The following is a 21,316-nucleotide window of genomic DNA, read 5'->3' as shown; positions in this document are numbered from 1 at the left end:
TAACAATGAAAGGGTGAATGAATCACTCACGGTTGACCAAGAAACGTACCTATTCTGCTTTTTAAAGCATTATGCAGTAGTGTTCTGCCCCAGCTCCGGATTCCTGAGGATATTGACACACACCAACGATCCTTATCAAATTTATTAAGTAGCAAGAATAAACCAAAGTCCGGCAAAGGTTGGCAACGAGCCCAGAAAACAAGATACGATAAGACTTTTCCAAAAATGCTCTGATGATAATTACAAGTTGTTTCCAGCAAGAAACTTACTAATGGTGTGTGACTTCAATAGGCTAAGGGAGTGGCCAATTATCCTCAAGCCTTACTCTCGAGGAGACCTCCTCCTTCTGAGTAGGCACTCCTGCCTTTTGGCAGCCCTGCGTGCTCGAGCATTGAGAAGAGGCTCCTCCACTTCGCTCTCTCCACTTGAAGGAGCCTCTGGAGGTTCTGAAGGCCCTGGCTGAGTCTCTGCCTCTGGCACCACATCTCTTCAGCCTCCTCGCTGTCCGACGTGAGCACCGGCTGCGCAGGCTGCTGGCGCGACACCACACCAGCCTCCTCATCGTCAGGATCAGTCACGATCCTCACAGGCCGCTGGCGGGCCACAACAAGTAGAATATTGCATATTGAATAAACAATGCTTTGTTAGTTTCCAATAGAGCAGGGGTATCAAACTGGCAGTCTGCGGGCTGGATGCATCATGTGCAGGCCATGCCCACCCCATCTCCACAAAGGCAAAAAACATCACGATACATTGTGATACGTCACATGATGTGATTGTGTGCAATAGAGGTTTCAGGACTGTGTCATCTTAAGAATCTGATATTGTGGAGAAGGATATGGAAAGAAATTGATGGAAATGGGTGTAGGAAAAACCTCTCTCTTCACTTTCATGACTTAAGTCCTATAGTAAAAAAAACTTAAAGCACAAAACCCACTTTTTCAGACATGGTATTACTATGTTTACCAATTATAATAAACTGGAACGAGACTTCTAGCAGTAAGACAGGGATTTCTTTTTCTTCCTTCTCCTCTGTACACATACAACATCTGATTTTGTGGGGCAGTGATGAGACTACTAGGGGAATAAAATTGGCTTCCTCCCATTATATCTGCATACATGATTTCTATTAAAAGAACAAGAAGTTAGATCTCACAGAGATACAGTAAGATATCAAAGTAGGAGAGTATCATGCGTTTTAGAATCCAGCAACCAGTCTTAATGATTTGGTTGTTGTTGTGTCCTTGAATCAGGTTTTTGAATCCTGGTGACTGCTTGGACTAATTCCTGCAGTTTTCTTGGCAATATTTTCAGAAGTAGTTTGTGCCTATCTCCTTCTTAAGGTTGAGAGAAAGAGAATGATTGGTTCATGGTCACAGCTGGCTTTGTGTCTAAGGCAGGACTAGAACTCACAATCTCCTGCTTCCTAGCCTGATGCCTTAACCACTGCACCAAACTGCCTCAAGTCTTAATGACAGCGTGTTCAAATACCAGCCTGAAATTTCCCTATACCCCAAAATTTTATCAATCTCTTACCATTTGAAGCTGCATCATAGGAAAGCAAGTAAACGGTTTTGTCTGCATTCGAGCCATATTTCATTCCAGATGATTTATACTGATCCATTCTACCGATACACATCCTTATGTTGGTGAATAAAATGGCTAACTATGGCTTGCTTTTGAAATATTTGAGTTGAAACATTTGAATCTGTTGCCTTGATCAGATCTCATGTTAGCAATGAATGGTAGTGTTGTAATTAAACTTTTTTTTTCATGTTAATTCATTTTATGGCATTGCTTATTCTGCATTTCAGATGAATTACAAAGCCAAACATGAGGCAGAAAAATCCAGATGTTCCATACCTCCAGATACTCCTTTCCTTCTTCAGTCCAGAGTCAATGCTTATAATATCAGTGATGTATGTATTATGGACAACTGTTCTTGTGATTCAATTTCATAATTAATAATACTATTACTACTATGAATGAGTTAATGACTATAATATTAGTGATGTAAAAGCTGATATATAGGCAGACAGACAGACAGACATGATAGATAGATGATAGAGATAGAGATAGAGATTGCTGGTTTAGACTAGCTATGTTCTGAAGGAGAAAAATGTAAAAGAAGAAAGTCCAAAAGATTGGGAGAAAGGGAACAACACAAGACTAGTGCTTATTTAGAAATAACTTTAAAAATTGAAAGCAAGAGGAAGTAACAGCGGGTACTTCCAGATGTGGCTACTATGGTGCAGTTACTCTTCTACATTTACAGAATTCAATGGGTGAGCAGAGGTTTTTATTTTCTATTTATCATTGATGTAGTTCCCCCTTCCCAATCTCACTGCTTGCTTCATTTTTTATTTACCATGAAAAATCCACTAAAGAAAGAAGGTGGCATACCTGGACATTAACTTTGAATTATTAGCACTAGGGACCCTGCATCTGGATGGCATCTTGGGGAGAATTATTATAAGATAGTAAGGAAAAGAAGAAATCCCTAAAAGGGAAAAATTAAAGGAGGGAGAAGCAGGTAAAAGAAATGGAGATAACCTGGTTAAGGAAAGGCCAAGTGGGGAAGTAACTGACAGATGGAATGATTGGGGAAAAAAATTCAGTAGAGATGAAGAAAGAGTATAGAGTGTAGCAAAGGAAATAGAGAGATAAAGGAAAGAGAAATGTGTACCAATGGATAACAAACAAGAGGAACATTATGTGGAAAACTCAACTCTGTTAATGGAATCAAATTTTGGATACAAATATCACTGAATTAATATATGATCTCTAAAAACCAAGAGGGACCTAGTCATTTTATAAAATCAACACAGATGAACCTAGTATTTCTTTTTCTTTGAGTAATATATATTAGTAATACATGTTCCAAACCAGGTTTTTGAAGCGTGCATGAATTTCAATGCATGATTTGAATATGCCAAATTGCTGTGATTTTATATATTTTCTACAGTAAATGGCTGCATTGATTCTTTATGCTATACTTTCCTTATGTTTTCTTATCATTCTCATTTGGCTAGAATTGGTATAAGTATGACTGGGATCAATCCAAAGCAAAGAAGTTTGATATCAAAATGGATGCCATCCCAATTCTGGCTGCCAAAGCAAAACAAAAAATTGCAAGTGATGTAAGTGTTACACAGAATTTAAAAAGGGCAATTCTTGGTTTTCCATTTTTATACAAATTTATAGCATATGAAAGTATGTCATTCTCTTTTCCCAATTAGGTTGAGTACAAGAAGGGCTATGAAAAGAGCAAAGGAAAGCTTGTTGGAGCTTTGAGTGTTGAAGATGATCCTAGGATCCGGCACTCACTGAAAGTAGGCAAGCTGCAAAGTGATGTAAGTAACCCCAAGGTATAGTATTGTGAAAACAGGAAGTGTGGGAGGCATACAACATTTTCCTTGGATCCCAGGAGCTTACAGGCTAAGAGACTGAGTATGGAACAATAAGTCCTAAATATTATTTTAAAAAAATATTATAATCTTGGCTCTATATTTAATTTCAAAGGAATACCGATATATTGGCTGTATGGTATACATATTGAACAATGGTTTTTTGTTCCTTAAACTTTTCACTCATCAAATTCAACTAACTAGGCTGCAAGTTCCTTAGCCTCCTCCTTCCTATTGGCCCATTAACTATTTTTTCATATATTGGTTGTGCTATTTATTTCCCATACATTTTTGTTATTATTTCTCAAGATAACCAACACTTCAATAGCAAAACTTTCTAAATGGGAGACAACATCATGCATATAAGAAATATTTTCTAAATCCCTGTTGCATGATTACTTCTACTTTTTCACTCTTGCAGAGACTATATAAGGAACCATATGAAAAAGCAAAAGGAGTAAGCATTAACTATTGTGAGACTCCACAGTATCAGGTGGACAATGTCCTTAAGAACTTTAGTGGGGTAAGTGTGGTGGAGATTTCTCTTTTACTTCTGCTCCAGACATAATCTTGCTTTGTTTGCTGCAATGTGTGACTGTGTTTCTCCACAGGTGAGATACAAAGAGCCTTACGTAACCGATGTCCTGGGCCGGTATATAGGCACTTCTGAGGACCCCTATCAAGCGCATTGCATGAAGATGGAAGCTATGAAGAGTGACGTAAGTATGAATTGTACCTATTTCTCTCCCCCCACCTTATTCAGTTCATGGTGCTTATTGAACTCTGGTGGTTTTTCTAGAAAAACTATAAAGCGGACTACGAAGATGAAAAGGATAAATGTTATTTCCCTCAAACCATAACTCAAGAATATGAAGTTATGAAGAAGCTGGATATGTGCAAGGATGTAAGTCATTGTTCTAGTGAGATCATATTTTTTACGAGCTTCAGAAATGTGGTATATTATTTCATGAAATTCTTAAAACAATAAATAAAATAAAAGATATTACATGATCCAAAAATATCTGAAGTATTGCTGGTGGCAAAAGAACTGAATTCAAACTTCATACAGCAAATACTATCAATGTAAATGCTGCCTTCTCCAGCTGTAATTTTGCTGAATGGCTGCATGGATGATGGATCTTCATAAAATGGATCTTCATAAAATGTATCATTAATTATAAAATAATAAACTTGATGTCTACCAAAAATGAATTGCTGCTGAATTTTAAAAACTTTTTTCTCACTAGTCTGCCTACAAAAAGCATCCTGACCAGATCAAGTTTACTTCAGTGTCGGATTCTCCAGTTTTGCTACAAGCGCAGATTAATACCAAGCAGCTGAGTGACGTAAGGCTTCACATGGTTTTATATTTTCTGCTAAGTTGCCTGACAAAGAGCCCAGCATTATTTGGGACTTTCAGGTCCTTAACATTGCAATAATGTTCAGTGATTGGAAGGAATTGTCAGGAACTGCCAGTTGATACTTAACTAGATTCAGTTTTTACAAAACGACAGTGATCATTTTTGATTGCTGACCCACTGAAAGCCAAAGACATTCTTAACCTGATGGTGCCAAGAAACTCTTTTCCTCTGCTGTGCAGATACTAGCGGAGGTATGCCTCTGACATTAGATACATATGTGGCACGCTGTTGAGAAATTATCTACCTGTCTTCTGAACAGTGTGTTTGTGTGACATTTTTATATGTCCCCACAAAGTTGCTTTTTAAGTCCTCATTAACTCATTCTGCATTTCAGATGAACTACAAAGCCAAACATGAGGCTGAAAAATCCAGATGTTCCATACCTCCTGATGCTCCTTTTTTCCTTCAGTCCAGAGTCAATGCTTATAACATCAGTGATGTAAGTATAATGCTTCTGTATGATAGTTTTGCAGTTAGAATGATATAATATATAATTTAAGTTTTGACTCAATTACGTGAAATCTTACTATTGCTACTGGGATAATAGGGCATGGATCTCAAACATTGTAGTGTGATGTCAATCAGGTAAGCAAGGGGTAAGATAAATGAATGCCTTCCGAAGCCATTGGGTATCTTTCATAATCCATAGTCGGTATGAGCAAGGGCATTAAACTGGGAAAAAGAACTAACTTAATTTTAGAATCAAAGAGAAAGGAGTCCAAAGCATATTGGTTCTTAGGGAAGAAGAATGAAGCATGTCAAAATTATGACATAAGAAGAAAGGTAAAAAAGAAAACAAAACTTCTCAACAAATATTTAGGAAAGACTATATGGGTCAGGAAAAAGAAAAATGTTAGCAGGGACGATAAGGAAAGAGTCTAATCAAGTTCTGCAGACATAGCACAACCTAGAAAAAATAGATCTAAATGCAGTTGTTGGGAATATTATGGAAGTGTGTGTGGTTGAGTAGACTTACCCCCAATTATGTGATAAATCACAGCTTGGTTTTGAGTCAAGGATCAGGCGCTGATAAAGAACTTGATCAGGTGAATGCATTCTGCCTTTATGTTCAAATACTGCAGAGAATAAATTGGTTACGTCATGTATTTGCATATTGTGTACTGTTCATCTCATAAGAGGCTTTTTTACAAATTCCAATTTTTAAAAAGTGATTATACATTTAATACTATTTCATGTTGGCACATAAAAATGTTAGAATTTATATTACAGTTGGCTAGAAATTTTTGTTCTTAACTTGAAGAACATTTTCATTTTGTCAATCAAACTGAGGTATGGTTACAGATAAAAGCATCTTCTACTACTGATGTATGTATTTTGAGGCTTATCCTCCTGATTCCTAGTTCAAGTTGACCCACTTTATTTTCTTTTTCTCTCTTGGTTAGAATTCGTATAAGTACGACTGGGATCAATCGAAAGCAAAGAAGTTTGATATCAAAATGGATGCTATCCCAATTCTGGCTGCGAAAGCAAAGCAAAAAATCACAAGCGATGTAAGTGTTGCACAGAGTAATGAAGGTGACCCTTAGCATTCAAAACGCAGACAAAGTTTGTAGTCTATGCAAGTATTTTATTCCAATATCCCCCTGTAGGTTGAGTATAAAAAAGGCTACGAAAAGAGCAAAGGGAAGCTTATTGGAGCCTTGAGCGTCCACGATGATCCCAAGATCTTACATTCTCTGAAAGTAGGCAAACTGCAAAATGATGTAAGTAATCACAAATTACAGTAAAATGAAAATGGAGTGTGTGGCATATTAGAATCTTGTGATGATGTAGCACAGCTGTTGCCACAGAGAGGAGTGGGTCAAGCTATTTTCCAAAGCACCTGAAGGCCAGACAAGGAATAATGGATGGAAACTGAACAAGGAATGTTTCAACCTGGAAATAAGGAGAAATTTTCTGACAGTGAGAACAATCAACCAATGGAACAGCTTGCCTTCAGAAGTGGTGGGAGCTTCATCACTGGAAGCTTTCAAGAAGAGACTGGACCACTATCTGTCAGAAATGATGTAGGGTCTGCTTGGGCGGGGCATTGAACTAGAACCTTCAAGGTCCCTTCCTACTCTGTTAATCTGTATCTCTTCCTTCCTTCCTTCCTTCCTTCCTTCCTTCCTTCCTTCCTTCCTTCCTTCCTTCCTTCCTCCCTCCCTCCCTCCCTCCCTCCCTCCCTCCCTCCCTCCCTCCTTCCTGATGTTCTGTTTTCCTCAGGGAAAAAAAAGCATTTTTTTGCTCCTTGTATTTTAGAGCTATGAAGCAAGAAAAATTAGTAGTGAAATAAGAATTCTCATATTATTTTCTGAAAATTAAAACCTGCATCTAGTACTATATTAATATTAGGCAGTAAAGAGGACACATACCACGTGCACCTTCAGTAATTTGTTAATATTTTTATCACTATCAAATCTGGGTTTTTATAAAAGTTTTATAATAGATATTTATAAAATGCCTAATGATCCTAATTTATTCAGAGTCAAGTAGTCAATTGTCTGATGAAAAAATGTTTCAACTAAAATAATCATGAACATCAACATGTTAAATCATGAATGAGCTAAATGGAACATCCATATCAGAAAGCTATTTACACAGAACATTAATAGCTATTGTTAATTGATATGAAGTATCCTTGCCATTTTATTTATAACCTAATTTGGGTTTCCCATAAACACCTGCCTAGCTACTCTTGGAGAGAAAACAGTTGGTAATCTATACCCTGGAATTAAGCCAGGAAGATAGTTCTTATGTGCCCATTGTAATTATGAATTCAGAAATGACATTTTCCACATGACTTCCTATAACAATTTCTCCTTTCTTTTTCACTCTTGCAGAGATTATATAAGGAACTATATGAAAAAGCAAAAGGAGTAAGCATTAACTATTGTGAGACTCCACAGTATCAAGTGGACAACGTTCTTAAGAACTTCAGTGGGGTAAGCATGGTGAAAATTTCTGCTTTGCTTCTGCTCCGGACATAGTCTTGCTTGCTTTGCTGTAACATGTGACTGTGTTTTTCCACAGGTGAGATACAAAGAGCCTTATGTAGCCAATGTCCTGGGCCGATACATAGGCACTTCTGAGGACCCCTATCAAGCACATTGCATGAAAATTGAAGCTATGAAGAGCGATGTAAGTATGAATTGTACCTATTTCTCCCCCCCCCTTATTCAGTTCATGGTGCTTACTGAACTCTGGTGGTTTCTCTAGAAAAACTATAAAGCGGACTATGAAGACGAAAAGGCTAAATGTTATTTCCCTCAAACCATAACTCAAGAATATGAAGCCCTGAAGAAGCTGGACATATGCAAAGATGTAAGTCATTGTTTTAGTGAGGTCATATTTTTTTTATGTGCTTCAGAACTGAAAAAGAAAAGAATCTCAGTGGTGTATTATGTCACGATATTCTTAAAATAATAAATGAAATTAAAAAATACGTGAAAATATCTGAAGTATTACTGACGGTACAAGAACTGAATTTAAACATCATACAGTAAATACTGTCAATATAAATGCTGCCTTTCCCAGCCATATTTGGATGCATGGATGATAGTAGCAGAGCAGAATGTTGTAAAACATATCATGAAGTAGAAAAACATAAGTCTGATGTTTACTGAAAAGTCATCGCTGCTGGGTTTTGTTTTATTCTTTTTCCTAGTCTGCCTACAAAAAGCATCCTGACCAGTTCAAGTTTACTTCAGTGTCGGATTCTCCAGTGTTACTACAAGCACAGATTAATTCCAAGCAGCTGAGTGATGTAAGTAACCTGGAAACGGACGGAAGCTGGCTTTGCATGATCTTACTTTTCCTGCTAAATTGCCTAACAGACAGCCTAGCGTTGAGTTGGGACTTGCAGATTCTTTACATTGCAATAACATGACTCTCTATTTGGAAAGTGAGAATTTTGGGGCAACACTTTTGAAAACAAATTGAAGCAGTTGCTTAGAATGTATCAGAATGAGCATGGCAGTACATCTCAGTTTTCCAGAAGCACATCCTCTTATTCATGTATGTGCTTATTTAGCAAAAGATTCTCAGACATGAATCAGATAGATTAGGTTCTTTGTTGCAGACAAGAATTAAGCCCTGGGAGGCAGGCATGCCTTTACATAGGGTTATGCTTTGGAATTTTAAATATGGGCATTTTTTTTCTGTCACCCTTCTCAGTTAACAGGTTAACAGCTCAGAATAGCTTAGAAAGGTTTACAAATTGATCGTCTTTAACTTCTAGAAACTGTTGGTTTTTACTTCAGTAGATATAGCCCCTATACCACCTCTTCTATTTTGTCCCTCCTCCCCTCTTCAGGCTCTGAAGAAGCTGACCATGTCATTGATGATGATTTAGATGATTCTAAAAAGTTTGGAATTGCGCCCTTAGCTATTTTTTTAAAAAAATAATCAGACCCTTTCATATGTCCTGCTAACTGTGGCAGGAAGGTGTCTTCCTAGCCATTCCAGAAGTACAGAAATGGATGTGGTCATCTTTAAATTCAATCTTGTCCCATTGGAAGAATAGCCCGTTGTCCACTATTTTTGTTCTGTTTTAAAAGGGCATTTTCCCACCATAGGCAATACGTGTCTTGTAGTTTAGCTAGTCTGCAGTACCTCATTTGTAGGTAAAGTTATAGAGGAGGACAAACTGCCCTGCTGCTAATGGCTTCCTCTGGCTCCTTGATCATTCAACATTTGACAACAGGAGAATCAAAACTTTCCCATTGTGCCCCAAAGCCATTTTTCCCACAGCTCTGGCAAAACTTCAAGAGAAAGCAAGAAAGATGCCAGGGAATAAGCCATGATAAAGCCTCTAATTCTCCTGGGAGGGAGGGAGGGAGGGAGGGAGGGAGAGAGGGAGGGAGGAAGGAAGGAAGGAAGGAAGGAAGGAAGGAAGGAAGGAAGGAAGGAAGGAAGGAAGGAAGGAAGATAGTTTGGTTTTTCCACCCAAATGAGAACTGAAACCGGACTACATTTGGGGCCTCTTTATACCCTCCCACTTCCAGGCACTGGATAACAAGAGGAGGACATATTTTTTACCTCTTCTTGGTGAGGAATTCCTCCCATTCCTTCTCCTCATCACCGAGTGAGCCATTCTCTGGCTCATATTAGTTATACAAAATGTCTGTTATTCACTTGATCAGATCTTTAAAGTTAACTCTCAGGCACATCACAAAATTACTGTGGTTGTCTGAACTTTTCTGAATAAGCACTGGGGAGGAAAGGGTTACCATTTTATAGCTCCCTCCATCAGCAGGCTTATTGAAAATCCTATATCAATTATGTTGCTAATAAAGCATTTAGTCTCAGGCAGATATATGGCTCATGTGAGTTAGGAAAGTAGTAAATTTTCTTAGATTTCAAAGATATTGGTCAGGAAAGGAGGTTGGTATTCAGAAAGTTGAAATTACTGCTATTGGTATAAGGGAATAATTGGTACTGCATGGGCACCATCATTCTGTCCTATCTGCTCCTTTAGAAGGTTCATCATTTGGATAAGGTAGTCCTTCTGGGAAAGCATTTAGTTTGGGTACTGGAGCAAGGCACTGATGGTTTAATCAATATTTAACGGGGTTACAAAAAACTCAGTAGCCAAAGTTGGTCTCTAGGAGAAGGAATTCTTCCCATAGCGAAGAGCAGTGTGTGTTAGTCATTTATATACCATTCTTTGTTCCTTCTATATTTCAGATGAATTACAAAGCTAAACACGAGGCTGAAAAATTCAAATGTTCTATACCTCCAGATGCTCCTTTGTTTCTCCAGTCCAGAGTTAATGCTTATAATATCAGTGATGTGAGTATAATGGACAACTGCTCTTCCGACTCAATTTCTTAATAAATAATATTATAGCTACTATGATATTTGCAGTGAGATTTCTACTAGGCAGACAGCAAATAAGCCTAGGTGAATGTTCTTTGCATACATTGGACAGACTGTTGTAACCCAGAGTCAGTATGGACAAAGACATCAAGCTTGAAAAGAACCAATCTAATTAGCTATATTTAATACAACACAAAGACCAGGATTTATTGGTAGAGGATGAAATAAAACAAGCGAATGATGTGATGACATAAGAAGGAAGAGGGAAAGCAGAATTTCTTAACACATATAGGAATGTGTTGTGCATATTTGGCAGGAGAAACAATAGAAATAGAAATGATGTAGAAGAAGGAAGTTGGGTACTAAGGATCTCACAAATACTTAGAACAGGGGTCTACAATCTTAAACATTCAAAGAGCCATTTGGACCTGTTTCACACAAAAAAGAAAACACCGGGAGCTACAAAACCCTTCCTGTGCCTGACTATTTCTTGAGTGGCCACAAAACTAGTATATGTAGTTGAATTAAACGTTCTGTTTTCTTTTGAAACTTTTCTTTTCTTGGATATATCCATGGTTGGCCTACCAGGGGTTGAAAAGCTCAATAAATTGTATGCCGGCAGGTGTCACACATTGGCAGCTGTGACACATATTTTGAGTGGCAGGGAGCCGCAGCAGAGGGGTGAAAGAGCCAGATATGGCTCCAGAGCCCCAGGTTGCTGATCCCTAACTTAGAACATGAGTGACTGTAATCACAGGAATTACTAGAAAAGAGTCTGGGTTATAAGTAGGAATGGGAAGTGAAGTACAGGGAAGTAACAGGTATATTTGAGCAGATGTATCTATAACAAAATAATCATTAAATGAAGATACGTATTTTCTCTATGTCTAAGTGTCTGTATATATTTATATCTATATCCTTGTTGATAAATAGATAGATAGATAGATAGATAGATAGATAGATAGATAGATAGATAGATGATAGATAGAAACATTCTAAATCTGTCCTATTAGTATGGAATAGATTGCCAAAACAATCTGTACACATAGATCCATCTTATAATGGACTCATTTTGTGAAAGTTTCAAATATTTAAAGGCGATTCTATTTCCTGATGGTATTTTATTGAAGCATAAAGAACATTAGAATTTATTGTTCAGTTGGTTAGAAATGACAATTGTTGTCCGTATCTTGAAGAATATTTTCAAAATGAATCAAATTGAGGTATGGTTTTTGATTAAAAAAAAAAGACCTATCCTCCTGATTCCTAGTTCAGTTGATCCACTTTATTTTCCTCTTCTTTCTTGATTAGAATTGGTACAAGTATGATTGGGATCAATCGAAAGCAAAGAAATTTGATATCAAAATGGATGCTATCCCGATTCTGGCTGCTAAAGCAAAACAAAAAATTGCGAGCGATGTAAGTATGGCACAGAGTAGTAATATTTAGCTTTCAATTTGAATGCAAAGTTTGCAGCCTATGAAAATATTTTATTCCAAAATCCCCCTGTAGGTTGAGTACAAGAAAGGCTACGAAAAGAGCAAAGGGAAGCTTATTGGAGCGTTGAGTGTCCAGGATGATCCCAAGATTTTACATTCTATGAAAGTAGGGAAACTGCAAAATGATGTAAGTAAGGCCAAAATATGGTAAAATTGGGTGTGTGGCAGGTTGGAACCTTTGTGATGATGCAGCACAACCTTTTTTTGACTCCCTCTATTCTAGAGCTTCAGTAACATTTGCTAACATTTTTATGACTCTTATAATCTTTTATGACTATATCAAATTTGGGAACTTCCAATTTTGTAATGTATATTTATATAATTAATATAATTCACAGTTATATTAAATAGTGAATTGTCTGATGACACCAATAGAACTGAATATCAGTAGCTCAGACTGGTAACAAAACATCTGTAGGCAAACAACTTTGCTCAGAGAACAGCAAGGATTCCACAATTGTCTGATGAAAAAGTATTTGAAATAGAGTAACATTATAAGCCATGGAGGCGCAGTGGTTAGATCGCAGTACTGCAGGCTACTTCTGCTGACTGCCGGCAGTTTGGCAGTTTGATTCCCACTGGCTCAAGGTTGAGTCAACCTTCCATCCTTCCGAGGTCGGTAAAATGAGAACCCAGATTGTTGGGGGCAATATGCTGACTCTGTAAACCGCTTAGAGGGGGTTGTAAAGCACTGTGAAGCGGTATATAAGTCTAAGTGCTATTGCTATTAATTCATGAACATCAACATGTTAAAACATCAATGACCTAAATGGGACATCCATATTTGAAAGACGTCCAAATGGACTGTTCATAGCAACCATTGTTAAACTAACTTAAAGTACAGTCACTGTTTCCATTAGAATTTATCATAGATTTCTCATAAACAAACTTCAGGGCATTGTGGGAATTAACCTATTTAACCATACAGATCATGGGTTTAATCCAGATTACATGATTTTATTTTCTAGGTGATTATGGCCCAGTTCCCTTTTGGTTGGTTTTTTAAAATATTTGGTTGCTATTTTATATTTTATGTGCTGAGCTTTCTTTCTTATAGTTATATTTTTTTGTTAATCTTACTTTTGTTGTATGCTGTCCAGAGTCAAATTGTTTCACTTGGGTGGGTTTACAAATGTATGCAAAAATAAATTAATACATAAAATATGTACTTATGCTTCCATCCCAATCATGGATTCAGAATGTAAATTTGGATGAAATCTTTTGGAATGCATTGTGATGTATATTTCAGGATGAAATGGAAACAGAAATGTGTAAGTGGGAAGCCAGGCAGACACAGAAGGAACAATATTTGCAACGTCATCTCCTATAACCCTTTGTCCATTCTCCCCCCCCCACTCTTGCAGAGACTATATAAGGAACTATATGAAAAAGCAAAAGGAGTAAGCATTAACTATTGTGAGACTCCACAGTATCAAGTGGACAATGTTCTTAAGAACTTTAGTGGGGTAAGTGTGGTGAATATTTCTCCTTTGCTTCTGCTCCGGACATAGTCTTGCTTGGTTTGTTGCAACTTGTGATTGTGTTTCTCCACAGGTGAAATACAAAGAGCCTTATGTAGCCAATGTCCTGGGCCGATACATAGGCACTTCTGAGGACCCCTATCAAGCACATTGCATGAAAATTGAAGCTATGAAGAGTGATGTGAGTATGAATTGTACCTATTTTCCTCTATTTTTTTCCTTTTGTTGTTCGGTTCATGGTGTTTATGATGTTTTCTGGTGGTTCTTCTAGAAAAACTATAAGGCAGACTATGAAGACGAAAAGGCTAAATGCTATTTCCCTCAAACCATAACTCAAGAATATGAAGCCATAAAGAAGCTGGACGTGTGCAAAGATGTAAGTCATTGTTACTGTTAGATTTTATATTTATATCTACAGTAGTCCAGAGTCTTTAAAAAAAATTTCTGAAGGTTTTTTTTTTTTAAGATAAACTTTAATATTACAATGCTAATGTATGTTTCCTTGGATTGGTCTTGACTCATACGAACGTGAGGGCTCTTGTTAGACATTCCTGCCCTCTGCAGACATCCATCCACATAGTTTTATTGGCATTAGAATGGAATTAACTATTTTTTTTAAAAAAAATATTTTAAGTACAAATAATACATCTAAATAATAAAAAAAGGGGAAAAAAGCAAATATTACAGTGCACCCCTACCCCTGGAGACCATCCCCCCCCTCTATATATATATTGCTCAAAAAAAATAAAGGGAACACAAGTAGAAGACATCCGAGATCTGAATGAATGAAATAGCCTTATTAAATACTTTATTCTTTACATACAGTAGTTTATACACTGCTCAAACAACTAAAGGGAACACAAAACTACTGTATGTAACGAACAAAGTATTTAATAAAGGGAATCATTCATTCAGATCTCGGAAGTCTTCTGCTTGTGTTCCCTTTATTTTTTTGAGCAGTGTGTGTGTGTGTGTGTGTGTATGTATATATGTATACACACACACACACACATATATAATCAGAAGGCTTTAAGATTTCTAAACAGCAGTGGGTTTAGACATATTGTTGATGAATGAATGGACCATATTAATATGCTAGAATTTTTTTTAAAAAAATATTTTTCTGTAGATACTGCAAAGTAGAACTGTAATTTGATATACGCTAAAAAGTAAATTATCTTTTGTTTCCTCATTTGTCTAGCATGCATACAAGAAACATCCTGGTCAGATCAAGTTTACCCCTGTGACAGACTCGCTGGTTATGGTACAAGCACAAATTAATTCCAAGCAGCTGAGTGATGTGAGTAACCTAGCAACTCTAACGAAGTCCCATCTGGTCTTATTTTGTAGATGCTTTCTCTTCTAGTAATGGTTTTCTATTCATGAAGTTGTAGCTTTATTACCTGGCTGTCGAAAATGTTCTTGTTTATGATTTTCAAAACATACCATGCAAGGAACATAACATTTTGAAGAATATCAGAAGGTCTCATTATTCTCTAAATCAGGGGTGAGCAATTCATTTTCCCACAGAGGCTGAACAGGGACAGCCAAAGGGCTGGATGTGGCCCAGGGGCCATAAAATGCCTAGGTCTGTTCTAGACCATACCATTCCAGCCATCCTGAGGGTAATCCAAAAGCTTAATGTAAATTTTATGGAAATGTGAGGTAGGATATGCTGGGAACATCACAAATTACTTCTTCTTCCAGAATATTTATTTCTGAAATTTTATTTGGATCATCTCTGGAACAACCAAATCCATAGTAGTCAAAAGGAATAATGGAATAGTTCACTATTCCTTGGAATGTTTTGTTTCCAAACTTGTATATTTTTGCACATATTTAATGCCAGAGTCAATGAAATAAATAGTAATATAATTGGGAAAACAAGAGCTGAGCTTGTAATCAATCAGCAGGGATGTATAGGTTGTTAATGTTGCTTTAACATAGAAAATCTATTTTTGCACTGCTTTGTGGTAATGCTCCCTATTTTTAATTCTCAAAAGATGTATGTTATGAAAGCAGATGGGGATCTGTTATTGTTGTGTTCATGAAAACAAAAGTCCAGTCATATCTTTATGTTGACTGACATCGATGTAGCCTTTCCTGAATTAACTGAACAGTGTAAACATATTTATTTACTTGATTTATACTATGCCTTTCTTTTGTGATGGTTATTAAAGTACAGTGGTACCTTGGTGCTCAACTATTTTGAAACCCATCAAATTTGGTACTCAATGTATTTTGATATGAAAATTTTGTCCCAGTACACATCATTTGTTTAGTACTCAATGCACAAGCTGGAACTTGTCAGTGTTGTCTGCCTTGTGACTCACTATATTATTTCATATAGGAAAAATTTGTGTGATACTCATCATTTCTAGTACTCATCACGCCTTCCAGGACTAATTAAAGATGAGTACCAAGGTACCACTGTAAATTATTTTACTTTAAATGGTTAGCATTTCCCTTTTATTTTGCTCAGGCATTAACAGCCTATGCTAGCATGCTTAATTGCAGTCCTCCAACAGAAAATGTTTAATGTAATTTTCATTTTACATTTCAGTTGAACTACAAAGCCAAACATGAAGCTGAGAACAGATGTTCTATCCCTCCAGATGCTCCCTTATTCCTCCAATCCAGAGTCAATGCCTACAACATCAGTGATGTAAGAGTCTTATGAATTATACTTTCACAGCTAAAAAAAAGCAAGCTACTGAGGAGAATCATAAAGCTATTCGTGATAGTGAGGATAATAAGGCATAAAACAGGATATATTTCATTGTCAGGTAACACCTGCTAGGAGATTAGTTTAGTTTAGAAGTGTAGAACTACAATAACCATTTAGATTATCTTCATAATCAACTGTCGTCACCTCTAATTAGTTTGGTGAGTGGCATCAGCTTTGGGGAAAGGCCAATGATGAATTAAGAAATGAGATACTGAAGAGGACGAATGATGAACAGATATCAATGAAGAACAGAGAAAAGAAAACTATCAAAATAGATATTTAGGAGAGTCTATAGGTGCTGGCAAGAAGAAACATGCTTGGGAAAGAGACTGTTGAGGTTCTAGGAGGCTTTGAAGACCAAGAAATCACAGCGAATGTTAAGTGTGTATGTGTGTGTTCTTATGTGAGAGTTCATGGACAGAGATTCACTTGAAAAACCAATGAAGGAAAAGACCTTATTTAATAAATGTTTAATTATTTACTATGGATAGAAAAACCCAATTATTCTAGAGACATCACTGCTTTCCAGCTTTGAAGAAAGATTCTCTAGGGTACATGGAGTACAACAAAGAGCTTCATTCTAGACTGATGTCCTGAAATTAGATCTTAGATTGTTTGGATCATATCTTTGACAACCCTTGCAATATCAAGTAATGTTAATCTCATAAAGGGCTTACTTTATTCTACATATTCTCCTTTATTCTACAAATTCTACATTTGCTGAGTGGATGTTAAAGAGCTTGAAATCTTGTGGGTTAAAAGATTGGCCAAAAAAGATTATTCTATTCATTATTCTACTCATTATTCTAGTCTGTTATTCTGTTAGTCTACTCATAATAACATGCACATTGAAATAGTTATGCAGTTATAGGGTTATGCACTCCGTAAAATAAATATATGGATTATATGTAATACATTTTGGATTTCATATTATGACTTGTTCATGTATTTTTCTCTTCTTCCTTGGGTTAGAATTGTTATAAGTATGACTGGGATCAATCAAAAGCAAATAAATTTGACATCAAGATGGACGCCATTCCAATTCTAGCTGCAAAAGCCAAGCAGAAAATTGCAAGTGATGTAAGTGTTACACAGAAGTTAAGGTAGATCTTGGATTGATTTACATTTGCAGTCAGGTTTTTAGAATACCAAAGTACATTATTGTCTTGTGACCATACAGGTTGAATACAAAAAGGGTTATGAACAGAGCAAAGGCAAGTTAATTGGAGCTCTGAGTATTGAAGATGATCCCAAAATGATACATTGCCAAAAAGTGGGCAAGCAACAGAGTGATGTAAGTACAGATAAACCAAATAATATGTGGTTTGTTGATGATATGCTGAATTTTCTGAAAAATGTTGATTTATTTAGATATAAAACCATTTTCAGAAATTATTTCTTTACAGTGTCCCTTTCGGTAAAGTTTACATTCAGTGAATTCTTAATAAAGAACCACTGATCTCTAATTTTGAAAACATAATGAGCAAGTTCAGAGTGTTAAATCCTCTGATGGGAAATAATAATACACCCTTGAAGGAAAGTAGGTTCTTATAATTGCCTAACAAAATGATGAGGAAATGTAAATGTTAATAAAAATAATAGTTGGGCTATTGAATGCTTATGAAATACAAAAAATAAGTGAATATTAGGTTATCAGTAGATGCACCAAATTTTTAGCATAAGTTGGCCATATATTCAGAAGTGCATATACTTATTGACATTGACTTATTTGACAGTCATCATAATCCGAACCTAATCTATTTCTTGCATACGACTGTAATCATTTCAGAAGACCTTCTCGTATTGCAGAAAAAAGAATTCTTTAAATAAGCTATGCCTGTTTTTAGCATACCCACTGGATATTGTAGAGGGATTATCACCCACATTTTACAAAGAACTGGGCTTTTTTTTCCAACTTCAAGTGGTTAATGACTTGTATTAATTGTATCATAGCTGCTCTATAAAAAAGGTTATGAAGCATCAAAGGCCAGATACACAGCACCACTGGATATGATTCCTGTTGTACAAGCAAAGAAAGCCCAGGCGATCATCAGTGATACAGACTACAGGCATCGCATCCATAATTACTCCTATCCTCCTGATAGTATTAATGTGGAACTGGCCAGGAAGGCTAATACTATACTAAGTGACGTAAGTAGCAATGTCTGTTCAAACCTAGCATTGTTGAACTGTAGAATACTTCATACAGAAAAGAGAGCTGGCAGTGTATTTCCATAGCAATAGCAATAACATTTCTCTAAGTGGTTTACAGAGTCAGCCTATGGCCCCCAACAATCTGAGTCTTCATTTTATCGACCTCGGAAGGATGGAAGGCTGAGTCAACCTTGAGCCTGGTGAGAGTCAAACTGCCAAATTACAGGCAGCCAACCGTCAGCAGAAGTAGCCTGCAGTACTGCATTCTAGCCACTGCTACTGCCAGAGCCATTGCGCCTCTGGAATAAGCCTTTTCCAGAGTTTGACAACTGTGGCAGAAAGAAACCCAATTGAGGATTGTCTATTTTGGCCTTCCCTAACTGCTGTCCTCCAGGTTTGTTGGGAATATAAGTCCCAGACATTTGTTCAGCATATCTGACTTTAAAACCTAAGGTGGCCATCAGCTGTCTTGAAAATATGCTGGCCCGTAATTATCCATAAAGCATCAGTTAGGGAAGGATGCTTTAAAATATTAAAATATAGACTGATGAATATTTGTGAAAAAGAGAATAGATTTAAAGACTGAAAAGAAATTCTGTAATTTGAAAAGAATAGGTAACTGTTATCTAGGACTCTACAGTACAAAGATTAAATTCAAGGATATGATTCAAAACTGTTCAGTGACATGTCCAAATCAAATTGACGTTTAAAATCAGTTTGATTATTCAAATTATATCACTTAGTCAAATAGTGTATTTGAATCAGTTCAGTAATTATGAATGTTCCATGCATGCACTGAAGCTATTTTTCTGAAAAAGTTCAGAAACTCAGATCAGTTTGATTGCATGTTTGATTTGAATTGATAAACAGATTTGAGTTCTGAACCTGATAATTGATTTTAAAAACTTGCTTTCAGTATAATTTTCAATAAATGTTCCTTGGGGTATAAAATAGAACTGAAGAAAGGCTTAAAACTATAAAATGTTTTGCAGCTTGTCTGTATAACAGAGATAATATGTATTCACAATATCTTATTGCTTGTAAAGGATAATCTGGAATTCAGAGAACTTCTAAAAATATTATACTATTCCTGCCCATATCTGAAATTCTAACTATTACATAAAGCTAAGTGTTGCTTTCAAACTGAGTTCAGCTTCTAGTGATTATACAGATACTTTCTTATCCCAGGATGTGTTTTTTTAAAAAATGTCTTAGTATAGTTTACTACAGGTCTGATTTTTCCAGATGGACCTTATAGATCAAGCACCTTTCAAAACTGATCCTGCTTTTATTTAGGTTGTGCCATTATTTAATGAAGCACATTTCACCAGTTTTGGAATAATTTCAACATTTTGTTTTTGGCAATTACATTATCATCCTAGTTTTAATTCATGAATTATAGTTTCTGTTGGCTACCTTTTTAAAGAATGTTCCATCCACATATAGGACAGCTTGAATAAACTGTCACATGAACCTGAAGGCAAGAATTTCCCATTTTTAAACTCATTATGGTCTTTTCCAGAATGAATATAAAGCTGATTACAACAGTTGGATGAAAGGAATTGGTTGGATACCTTATGGATCCCTGGATGCAGAAACAGCAAAAAGAACTTCAGGATACGTAAGCGAGGTAAGTAAAGAAAGCCAGAGTTATTTCAGGTTAGTTATGGGGTTCTTCATATTTTTTTTTCTCTTTTAACAACTCTGTAATCCCTTGTATCGGTGTGGAGTCAGGACAACTCAAGGGAGCTGAGTGTTTACTGACTGGATGCTCTACCTGATGCCTATGCAGAGTTTGCAGCAGATATTTTCTTTTCGTGCCCAAACAGAAAAACCTCTGTCGGTACCTAGAATTGAACTCTTAACCTCCTGAATGTGAGATGAGAGTCTGCACCTTTAGGTCATTGCTCCGCTCGGTGGGGTTCTCCATATTTAATTATAGCTAAATGGAGAAAAAAAAATCAGATACCCTAAAAAGGACTATGCACTGAATCCCCAGTCTAATCAATAACCCTTTCACTTATCACGTTTTGCACACTGTTTTTCAACCCAAGGGGTAAACCAGTAGTTGCACATATTTAAAGAAGAGTCACGTAAGTGCAGTTCCAGCAGTTACAGTCAGTCAGAAGGCAGATTTGTAGACTTAAGACAATGTTCTGGTACAAATAAAATTTAGAACATTGTAACCCATAACCTTCAGGTCATATCTGTTAGAAAAGTGGGTTTGTTGTATAATTTCAGTAACAAGATTATGGATTTCAAGAATATAAGCAAGTAATTCAGCATCAGTGGCATCAATCCAGTGTGAGATGCCACTGATGCTGAATTACTTGCTTATATTCTTGAAATCCATAATCTTGTTACTGAAATTATACAACCTGTATTTCTCTGCTTCAATTAAAAACTTCTGTTTTCTAATCAGAATTGACTTACGCTCTGTAGAGCAGATGTTCTCCAGCAATTCATGCTGATCTAGCAGCAGCTCCAGGTTTGATTGGCTGCAGGATCTGTCATTCTACCTTCCCTCCTATAGTTGCAGGCTTTCCACCTTTAGTTCCTTGGCTTTTGTGTTCTCTGCTGGTGGGCAGTTGTTGGTTTTTACAGTCATCTAGTATTATAAAAATCCAAAAAAGGCCCATAAAGTCCATAAAAGATTATTAATCCTAGAAGATCATTCACCTCTTATATCTCCCATTTGCTTTATGCCCAGGCTTTCCCATTCTTAGCCCACTGGTACTGAGAAAAATATCTTCCCTTTAGTTTTTTTAAAAAATCTTTATGTTACAACATATGAATGTTGTTATTT

At 36.5% G+C, this 21,316-nt stretch overlaps 1 protein-coding gene across 31 annotated transcripts in view; it reads left to right on the top strand.

The window, feature by feature from the left end:
* The window catches only part of NEB (nebulin), a 217,056-nt gene that overhangs the window by 28,778 nt on the left and 166,962 nt on the right, over positions 1–21,316 (top strand). For all 31 annotated transcript variants that reach the window (XM_087881859.1, XM_087881879.1, XM_087881868.1 and 28 more), the window contains exons 18-43: positions 1,815–1,919; positions 3,033–3,140; positions 3,240–3,353; positions 3,829–3,930; positions 4,019–4,126; positions 4,207–4,311; positions 4,655–4,753; positions 5,163–5,267; positions 6,232–6,339; positions 6,439–6,552; positions 7,672–7,773; positions 7,862–7,969; positions 8,048–8,152; positions 8,496–8,594; positions 10,517–10,621; positions 11,960–12,067; positions 12,161–12,274; positions 13,512–13,613; positions 13,702–13,809; positions 13,900–14,004; positions 14,830–14,928; positions 16,192–16,293; positions 17,329–17,436; positions 17,537–17,650; positions 18,310–18,507; positions 20,033–20,140. In XM_087881859.1, coding sequence (XP_087737985.1) covers positions 1,815–1,919; positions 3,033–3,140; positions 3,240–3,353; positions 3,829–3,930; positions 4,019–4,126; positions 4,207–4,311; positions 4,655–4,753; positions 5,163–5,267; positions 6,232–6,339; positions 6,439–6,552; positions 7,672–7,773; positions 7,862–7,969; positions 8,048–8,152; positions 8,496–8,594; positions 10,517–10,621; positions 11,960–12,067; positions 12,161–12,274; positions 13,512–13,613; positions 13,702–13,809; positions 13,900–14,004; positions 14,830–14,928; positions 16,192–16,293; positions 17,329–17,436; positions 17,537–17,650; positions 18,310–18,507; positions 20,033–20,140 — 2,853 coding nt within the window. The remainder of the gene's footprint in view (positions 1–1,814; positions 1,920–3,032; positions 3,141–3,239; positions 3,354–3,828; positions 3,931–4,018; positions 4,127–4,206; positions 4,312–4,654; positions 4,754–5,162; positions 5,268–6,231; positions 6,340–6,438; positions 6,553–7,671; positions 7,774–7,861; positions 7,970–8,047; positions 8,153–8,495; positions 8,595–10,516; positions 10,622–11,959; positions 12,068–12,160; positions 12,275–13,511; positions 13,614–13,701; positions 13,810–13,899; positions 14,005–14,829; positions 14,929–16,191; positions 16,294–17,328; positions 17,437–17,536; positions 17,651–18,309; positions 18,508–20,032; positions 20,141–21,316) is intronic.

The sequence above is a fragment of the Pantherophis guttatus genome, chromosome 1 (genome assembly GCF_059756535.1).
Source record: "Pantherophis guttatus breed Tessera chromosome 1, ASM5975653v1, whole genome shotgun sequence".
In the NCBI taxonomy this organism is placed as follows: Eukaryota; Metazoa; Chordata; class Lepidosauria; order Squamata; family Colubridae; genus Pantherophis; species Pantherophis guttatus.
Note: the sequence above shows the minus strand (reverse complement) of the source record. Positions and strands in the feature narration are given on the sequence as shown.